Source organism: Entelurus aequoreus, linkage group LG03, assembly GCF_033978785.1.
Source record: "Entelurus aequoreus isolate RoL-2023_Sb linkage group LG03, RoL_Eaeq_v1.1, whole genome shotgun sequence".
In the NCBI taxonomy this organism is placed as follows: Eukaryota; Metazoa; Chordata; class Actinopteri; order Syngnathiformes; family Syngnathidae; genus Entelurus; species Entelurus aequoreus.
This window is the reverse complement of record NC_084733.1, coordinates 78,175,704-78,185,151: the sequence shown is the minus strand read 5'-3', so window position 1 is coordinate 78,185,151 and position 9,448 is coordinate 78,175,704. Positions and strand designations below refer to the sequence as shown.

The following is a 9,448-nucleotide window of genomic DNA, read 5'->3' as shown; positions in this document are numbered from 1 at the left end:
ACAACAAATATCATTGAGAAACACGTTTATAATTTTTACAATAATATAAGGCCGTAAATGCGTTTCGTGTTTTCATATTAATGTGAGGTCTCTTTGACCAGAGTTTACCGTTGCAAAGTGTGTGATGACACAATCCAACCACAGGCGGCAGCAGCTCACTCATCAAAGCCCGGCAGTGCCGGCGTAGAAGAAGAATATGAACCGGAAGTGATTAAACGCTCATTGCTAATATATGGCAACATTGCTATTATTATTTATGTACAAATTAAAGAGTTAAAGCTGTGAAAAAATGAGTTCGCCGGACAGAAAACACGGAACCAAACGAGCGGCGTCTCCAAGTGAAGTGAGTGAAATGATAGACGTCCTCGTCAATCAGCAAACAGAAGGGGAGGTTAAAAGCTAGTTAGCTTCGTGTTAGCTTGTTGGCTAATTCAATCGGTTTGGTCTAATTACGCCACATTTAAGACAAAACGAGCAAATAAAAAATGCAGATTAACTATTAAACTTCAAATTTAGACGAAGTCGTGCATTTTGTATGTGTCGTCGGTCTTATTTTATTCATAAGATGTAGAAACCTGGATGTGTTATGTGTGACGTCACCGTGTGAACAAAGATGTCCGTTGGTGGGTGAGAGCTTTAAAAAAGTGTGTTTGCACCTGCAGGAGGAGTCCACCCAGTGGGCCTCAGCTGACCTGGGAAGTGACGAGAGGAGGCAGAAGTTTCTACGGCTGATGGGAGCCTCCAAGGTGGGCCTCAAGTCGCTCTTATAAACAGTGACAGTATCGACACCAAGTGTAGCATCAGTATCGGGTCAATACTTGTCAATATCCACATCTAAATATCGACAAAAAAAAGTGTCATCGCAGTATTGGGTCAATACTAGTATCTTTTTCAGTTTGTTTACTTTCACACACGGGTTTCATGTTGGCATTGTAATTCCGTGCACATATTGTATACAACTGCTTTTCTTTTCTCTGGCACACTGCCGTCAGCAGAACCTGCTGCTTGTTGATAAGTAATGCGTGCGTTCATGCTAGCCTCTAAAAGTATCCAGTAAGATCAGAAGAAGATTGTTATGACTTGCTTTTTTTTTGGAGAAGAGACAAACGGCTAATAAAAAGGCACCAACGGGCCACTAATGGCAAGGAGGGAAACCAGAATTTTGTAGTAACTATTTTAATCAATCAAACATTAATCATATAGCACTTTTCATACACAGGCAAGTGGTAAAATTAAGTGCTTTACACCAAAAAAAAAGGAAAGAGGATAAAAATGGATAGAATAGGATAGGTCTTTATTGTCATTGCAACAAGTACAATGAAACTATGTTTTCATCACAAACCCATTCAAGATTAGACAAACAAACAGTGTACAGGGTTACAGAACAGGAATGCTGATGGGTCGCCATGAGGCGCCCCGTAAAAGGTGGGAAAAAAGTAAAACGCTGGGGAAGAAGATGAGTATAAAAAAAAATACAATCTAGACTGGGCTCCTAAGGGGGCCTAGTCTGGAGTGGGAAAAAACCTCCATGCCATGCACACAAACATTTTACATTTAATCACAACAACTCGCAACAGAGGGGGGGGAGTTGGGCCCTGGAGGTCGACTGCTGCTATGAAGCGCTGCCAGCCGTCCATTACCCCGAAGGGGAATCAAGCGGTAAGCGGTGGTGAAGTCGTGGGGTGGGGGAAGGCGGTGTGTGTGTGTGTGTGTGTGTGTGTGTGTATATGCCCATTGTCTTGGGTGTGTTGATGTAGTGTCCATAGGCCTGGGGCCGTTCTGCATGCAAGCAAAAGTTCGACTCCAGGTGTCGTTGAGGAGGGAGGGAGGTCAAAAGCGTCCATCGTTGAGGTGTCCTCTGGGGATGTTTTCAGAACAGCCTGCTCCTGTTGTTGCAGCGTCAAGGCCATTCGAGGGAGTCAAATCGTAGATTAGGATTTTTGTTTTTCCGCGAGCAGACATTACAATGGCTTGTCTGTTCTATTCGTCCGTGCTGGCTCTCATATCCATTTTTTCCCTTTCAACCAGCTTTTCCATAATGTGATCCATCTTGCGATTCAGTTCAGAAATCGCCCCAGTCTGTGATCCCACAGCCCGGCCCAAACCTTCCATTGCGACAAACAACAGCCTTTGGGCCCCTTGAGTGGCTGCCATCGTCTTACGAATTTGACTATACACCAAGGCAATGCCCAGCCCAATCAGCAGGTGCCTTATTGTCAATAGTGCTGCTTGTGCAGCACTATTGACAAAAACAAAATATAGCACTGAGGATTGAGGAAAGATGCCACCTTTGAGGCGTCCATACTGGACAATAACTAAAACTAGAAAATTCTCGCGGAAATTTTGATTGGCCTGCTATCTGTGCTGCGAACCACTGGCCTGTGGTAGATTGAAGTTAAAAAAACTAGCATAAAATGCTAGTGCGCTAACATAAGCATGATGACATAGGAAAGGGTAGCATTCTTCTGGGAAGGCAACAGGTATCTAAAGCCATAGTATTTATGTTTTAAACAAATAAAACCAGCTAAAATGCTAGCATAAAATGTTCATATGCTAATGCTTGAATGGTAACATAGAAATAGAATGCTTCTAAGATGATGCCAAATATCAAAAGTCATGAATTTTAGGTTTAAACTAATAGAATTACCTAAAATGGTAACATTAGCATGATAACATAGAAAACTTATTGTAGGATTGAGGAAAGATGCCACCTTTGAGGCGTCTACAAAACGTTAGCATGCTTCTAAGGTTGCGGCAAGTTTCAAAACCCATGATTTTTAGGTTCGAACGGGAAAAAAATGCTAGCATAAAATATGCCCGTGCTAACATTAGCATGATGAAGATGATGATGGAAAAGTTAGTGTTCTTCTAAAATGGCATCATCATTTTTAGGATTAAAAAATTAAAATTACTAGCAATGTTAGCTTAAAACTTTAGCATGCTAATGTTAGCATGCTTCAGAGATAGCACCAGGTATAAAAAGCCCTGAATTTTAGGTTCAAACAAACAAAAAAAGCTAAAATGCTAGCGTGAAACATTAGCCTGCTAACGTAGAAGAATTTACCATACTTCTAAGAACACTACCTAAAAATAGTATATGACATTTTAAAATATATGTAAAAATAAAACAAATACTACACGAATAAATGAATAAAAACTAGGGATGTCCGCTAATATTGGACTGCCGATATTATAGGCCGATAAATGCTTTAAAATGTAATATCGGAAATTATCGGTATCTGTTTCAAAATTATCAGTATCGGTTTCAAAAAGTAAAATTTATGACTTTTTAAAACGCCGCTGCGTACACGGAAGTAGAGAGAAGTACAGAGCGCCAATAAACCTTAAAGGCACTGCCTTTGCGTGCCGGCCCAATCACATAACATCTACGGCTTTTCACACACACAAGTGAATGCAACGCATACTTGGTCAACAGCCATACAGGTCACACTGAGGGTGACCGTATAAACAACTTTAACACTGTTACAAATAAGCGCCACACTGTGAACCCACACCAAACAAGAATGGCAAACACGTTTCGGGAGAACATCCGCACCGTAACACAACATAACAAATACCCAGAAGCCCTTGCAGCACTAACTCTTCCGGGACGCTACAATATACACCCCCCGCCACCCCAAACCCCGCCCCCCCAACCCCGCTCACCTTAACCTCCTCATGCTCTCTCAGGGAGAGCATGTCCCAAATTCCAAGCTGCTGTTTTGAGGCATGTTGAAAAATATAATGCACTTTGTGACTTCAATAATAAATATGGCAGTGCAATGTTGGCATTTTTTTCCATAACTTGAGTTGATTTATTTTGGAAAACCTTGTTACATTGTTTAATGCATCCAGCGGGGCATCACAACAAAATTAGGCATAATAATGTGTTAATTCCACGACTGTATAAATCGGTATTGGTTGGTATCGGTAATTAAGAGTTGGACAATATCGGATATCGGCAAAAAAGCCATTATCGGACATCTGTAATAAAAACGTAACATTTGAGAGATGTTAGTAATAACAGCAATAAATAAAATAGAAAATTAAAGAAAATTACAAAATAAAATTTAAAAAAACTTGAGTTTAACATGATCAAAAAAAAGCCTGATTAAAAAGGTGAATATATATATATATATATATATATATATATATATATATATATATATATATATATATATATATATATATATATATGTTTGTTTTTTGTTAATATCAAAGGTTAAAATCTTTTGTCTCCTGCATAGAAAGAACACACTGGACGTTTGGTTATTGGCGACCACAAGTCCACTTCACTATTTCGCAGCGGTAAGCAAAATATTGATGAAAGGAAAAATAACCACTTTGATTTAATGAGTTAGTTGTTTATGTGTGTGGGTGTTGTTGCGTGCTGTGCAGGCAATGAAGACAAGAAGATGAACCAGCAGCTGGAGATACAGTACCAGCAGGGGTTGGACGACAAGCTGTCGGGACGCAACCGCAGACACTGTGGACTGGGATTCAGCGAGGTGAGGCCACTCTGCTGTGACAGCACCACATTTTTGATGGGAATGCTAGCATGCTAACCTTTTCAGCTACTTCTATAGTCGTACACCTGGTACTTGACACATGCTAGCTTGATGACATCAAAGGGCTTGAAGCTATTTCTACAACTCCTGGCAAAAATGGTGCAATCAGCCGACTTGGAGGATGTTCATTCAGTTGTTCCTGGCAAAAATGGTGCAATCAGCCGACTTGGAGGATGTTCATTCAGTTGTTTATTAATTTTGTGGGGAAAAAGCAGATAATTTATATCCCTGACTTTGTTAGTGTTTCTGAAAGTCAGAAAGTAACCATTTGAAATTGAAGTTTGTTAAACAACTGAATCAACTTCCTGCAAGTGTGTTAAGTTGCAACATAAATGTAACGTCGTCGTCTTTCTCTCGTTTGCAGCCCGAGTCGTCTGAGGTGCAGCCAGCAGACGGTCAGAACGAGGCAAAGGCGAAGCCCGAGACGTCGCCAAAGCCCGAGACGTCCCCCAGCAGCGAAGGCAGCGACTCGGAAGACGAGGTTTGTGATTCGAAGCCAAAAGAAAGCGCGACAAAAAAGGACAAAAGCGTCCCAGAACGCAAAGAAACACCCAAAATGTCCTTTGTGAAATCATCGTAGGGACGAGGAAAACGTTTACCTGGCATTACTCATTTCCTTCGCCTGAATTACAACGGTGACAATTTTTTTTAATGGTAAAAACTTAATAAAAAGTCCACACAAAAAGTGTTTTTGCACAATATTTTTTTTATTACTTTTGTGTTTCTTTCGTAAAGTGACAGTACTCATTTCCTTGATTCGTCATCTCAGTAGCAAAGACAGGCTGTGACCACTTGGGGGCGCTACAGGCTGATTAACAATTTCATAAAAGCCTGAAAGCAACAAAAAATTGTTCTCCAGCGTGTTAAAAAGTGACTTTCACACGTTACATGTTGGCATTTAAACCCATAAGAACAATGAATATTTTAGGAAGTGAAATAATAATTTTCCTTTCAGCACTAATGGCTTTTATGGTTTACAACTTTTTAGTTGGCATTTGGTTAAAAAAAAACATACAAATTACTGCAATACAAGAAATGTCTTTTACAGTATCGACTAGGTGGCAGTGTCGCTGACAGCAGCAGCAGCAGCTTGAGCTGAGGAGAAAAACATTTTTATTAAGTTGGATTTCATGATCATACTTTATCGTTAGAGCCATTCATGTGCCAGACGTTGTCGTCAGAATAAAAGTCAACACTTACCCGCCACCAGTTTGCTCTTTTGCGACGCCTCAGAAGCCAGCGCCCGTGATGCGTTCATGATCCTCTCCTGCTGCCGCAGAACCGAGTCCAGCTCAGTCAGGTCCAAAGGTGCCGACTGCAGGTTCTGAACACTGCGCGCGGGAAATATCACCAAAATCAATCAAATGAAATGTCACTGACAGAGGGTCAATATTCTATATACAATACATGTAAATATAAATGCTGTGTCAATATAACGTACCAACTGGAATTAAAATATGAAAATATACACAATATATTATTTAAAATCAAAAACATTGGGGGAGGATAAATAAAAAATGTTACTTTTTAGGAGGAAAATGCTTTAATTGGCGATATTTCTTGGAAAAATATATTTTAAAAAACGGCACAAAAGATTAATTTAATTATTAATGCATAATCAATTATTTAAATACAAATAATTAGCATACAATTAAAGGATTATACATTTTAATCTGCATTAAAAAAGTCACTTTTTTGTAATGTAATATAATGTACGGTGTACATTTTAATTGTTCTAACTACATTTATTCCATGAAATAAATGGAAAAAAGTCTGGACATACAACACATATATAAATATAACAGTTATGAATTAATATATAATAATAAACTAAGGAATTTTAAAATGTAAAAATATTTGGTGTAGAATATTACAATTAAAAATGTAATGTTCTTTTCAAACTGGAATTTTGATTTAATATATAAAAATATGCACATCAAATAATTGAGAAATTATTCACAATTTTAAATTGTTGGTGTAGAATATTAGAATACATTTAAATGTTAACTTTTTTTTAGTACATGGCCATTGAAGAAAATGCTTTAATATGCTATATTTCTTGGAAAAATTCATTTAGAAATGTAATTATTAATAAAGTTATTAAATACAAATAATTGACATCCAATACCCTGTCCTTATATCAAACGGTTATTTTTTCTGCATTAAAAAGTTACATTTATGTAATTAATATGACGATTTAATTGTTCTTACAACATGTGTTTGATGAATTCATATACCATGTCGGGACATACAATACATGCATGTATAAATAATGAATTATATATATTATATATATTTAATTTAATATTCACATTGAATAGAAAATGAAGTAAACATTTAAAATCAAAACATTTAGGTGTAGAAAAATAGATAGAATACAAAAAGGTAATACTTTTTCAGTACTTGGCCATTGGAGATAAATTATTTAATAAGCTATAAAAAATAAGTACATAAATAAAATATAAAAAAAGCACAAAAGTTTAATGTCATTATTAATAAAAAAAAATTATTTAAAAACTATTTTTTAGCATACATTTAAATAATTATATATACCGTGTAAATATGCCATAAAAACTGTAACTAATATATTAAAAATTTTACAAATGGAATAAAAAATTAAGAAGTTATTTGAAATTTGTGGTGTAGTATATTATAATAAATTACAATTTTAACTGTTTTTCAATACATGGCCGTTGGAGAAAAATTATTTAATAAGCTATAAAAAATAAATAAAAAATAAAAAAAGCACAAAAGTTTAATGTAATTATTAATACATGTATTATTTAAAATACAATTTTTTAGCATACATTTAAATAATTATTAAAAGCTTATTTTGTTTGCATTAAAATGTCACTTTTTTGTAATTTGGAAGGTGTAAAATATTACGTTATAATTGTTCCCAATACATTTATTCAATGCATTCATAACAAGTCTGGACATACACTACATATTTTATGAATATAAATACTGCGTAAATATAACATACACATTGTAATTATGAAATATATATAAAAAATTACACATCGAATAATAAAGTGTGTAGAATATATCAGTAGAAGGGGGGGAAAAAACTTATTTAGGACAAAAAAAAGTTTATTATTATTACAATTTAAATACAAATTATTTACATGCAATTATAGGATTAAAGCTTATTTTTAGCATTAAAAAGTCACTTTTTTTGTATTTGAAATGTAATGTAAGGTGTAAAATAGGACTTTTTAATTGTTCTTACTACATGTATTCATATAATTGTATCACTTATTGTATTATTCAAATAAAACGTTACAAAGACGTTATTATGTACTGTTTATTATTTTGTGGTCATAAATTGTCAATTAAATGTAAAAACAAATAATTTCAAACCTTAAAAGGCCTACTGAAATGAATTGTTTTTATTTAAACGGGAATAGCAGATCCATTCTATGTGTCATACTTGATCATTTTGCGATATTGCCATATTTTTGCTGAAAGGATTTAGTATAGAACAACGTCGATAAAGTTTGCAACTTTTGGTCTCTGATAAAAAAAAAACTTGCCCCTACCGGAAGTAGCGTGACGTTGTCAGTTGTTCACTCCCTCATATTTTCCTATTGTTTTCAACGCAGCTAGAGCGATTCGGACGATTACCCCATTAATTTGAGCGAGGATGAAAGATTCGTGGACGAGGAACGTTAGAGTGACGGACTAGAATGCAGTGAAATACATATTTTTTTTCGCTCTGACCGTAACTTAGGTACAAGCTGACTCATTGGATTCCACACTTTCTCCTTTTTCTATTGTGGATCACGGATTTGTATTTTAAACCACCTCGGATACTATATCCTCTTGAAAATGAGAGTCGAGAACGCGAAATGGACATTCAGTGCCTTTTATCTCCACGACAATACATCGGTGAAATGCTTTAGCTACGAGCTAACGTGATAGCATCGTGCTTTAACTGCATATAGAAACAAAAAAAATAAACCCCTGACTGGAAGGATAGATAGAAAATCAACAATACTATTAAACCGTGGACATGTAAATACACGGTTAATGCTTTCCAGGCTGGCGAAGGTTAACAATGCTGTGCTAACGACGCCATTGTGCTAACGACGCCATTGAAGCTAACTTAGCAACCGGACCGCACAGAGCTATGCTAAAAACAATAGCTCTCCACCTACGCCAGCCAGCCCTCATCTGCTCATCAACACCCGTGCTCACCTGCGTTCCAGCGATCGGCGGAAGGACGAAGGACTTCACCCGATGCGTTTGGCGGCCCGGAGACGTAGGAAGTCAAGGTGAGGTCGGCGGCTAGCGCGTCTGCTCTCCAACAAAGTCCTCCTGGTTGTGTTGCTGTAGTCCGCTGCTAATACACCGATCCCACCTACAACTGTCTTCTTTGCAGCCTTCATTGTTCATTAAACAAATTGCAAAAGATGTCCAGAATACTGTGGAATTATGAAATGAAAACAGAGCTTTTTGTATAGGATTCTACGGGGTACCATAACTTCCGTTAAACTGACTTCGTCACGCGCATACGTCATCATACCGCGACGTTTCAGCCGGATATTTCCCGGGAAATTTTAAATGTCACTTTATAAGTTAACCCGGCCGTATTGGCATGTGTTGCAATGTTAAGATTTCATCATTGATATATAAACTATCAGACTGCGTGGTCGGTAGTAGTGGCTTTCAGTAGGCCTTTAAAATAAATCACAAACCGCCCATTTGTTCCGCATGAAAAGTCATAATATTGATGAACTTAGTTGGTTGTGTGTGTTACAGAACAGGAAGTGAACAATTGTGTTAGTAATCACTAAAAACAAACGGTTTCAAATGAAATTCTTCAGACTCCTTTTCGGACAAGTTGAAATGTGACACTGCAATTGTGTGCACGTTTG

The 9,448-nt window shown here is 36.7% G+C and overlaps 2 protein-coding genes across 10 annotated transcripts in view; one reads left to right on the top strand and one right to left on the bottom strand.

Moving 5' to 3' along the window:
- The first annotated feature begins 165 nt into the window (after positions 1-165).
- Positions 166-5,267, top strand: lg03h11orf58 (linkage group 03 C11orf58 homolog). The gene is made up of 5 exons (XM_062042820.1): positions 166-343; positions 663-746; positions 4,248-4,308; positions 4,399-4,508; positions 4,933-5,267. The coding sequence occupies exons 1-5, from the start codon at positions 290-292 to the stop codon at positions 5,146-5,148; spliced, it is 525 nt and encodes a 174-aa protein (XP_061898804.1). The 5' UTR covers positions 166-289; the 3' UTR covers positions 5,149-5,267.
- The window catches only part of LOC133646902 (pleckstrin homology domain-containing family A member 7-like), a 264,138-nt gene continuing 259,931 nt past the window's right edge, over positions 5,242-9,448 (bottom strand). For 7 of the 9 annotated variants that reach the window (XM_062042809.1, XM_062042812.1, XM_062042810.1 and 4 more), the window contains 2 exons: positions 5,769-5,899; positions 5,242-5,663 (listed from right to left, as the gene is read on the bottom strand). In XM_062042809.1, coding sequence (XP_061898793.1) covers positions 5,623-5,663; positions 5,769-5,899 — 172 coding nt within the window. In that variant the 3' untranslated portion in view covers positions 5,242-5,622. The remainder of the gene's footprint in view (positions 5,664-5,768; positions 5,900-9,448) is intronic. The other 2 variants (XM_062042811.1, XM_062042816.1) reach the window with 1 other exon arrangement.

Excerpts from the sequence above, each read along its gene's own strand:
- lg03h11orf58 (XM_062042820.1), top strand. The coding sequence starts at position 290 with ATGAGTTCGCCGGACAGAAAACACGGAACCAAACGAGCGGCGTCTCCA. Across the intron at positions 747-4,247 it reads GGCTGATGGGAGCCTCCAAG|AAAGAACACACTGGACGTTT; the intron begins GTGGGCCTCAAG and ends TCTCCTGCATAG. Across the intron at positions 4,509-4,932 it reads GTGGACTGGGATTCAGCGAG|CCCGAGTCGTCTGAGGTGCA; the intron begins GTGAGGCCACTC and ends TCTCGTTTGCAG.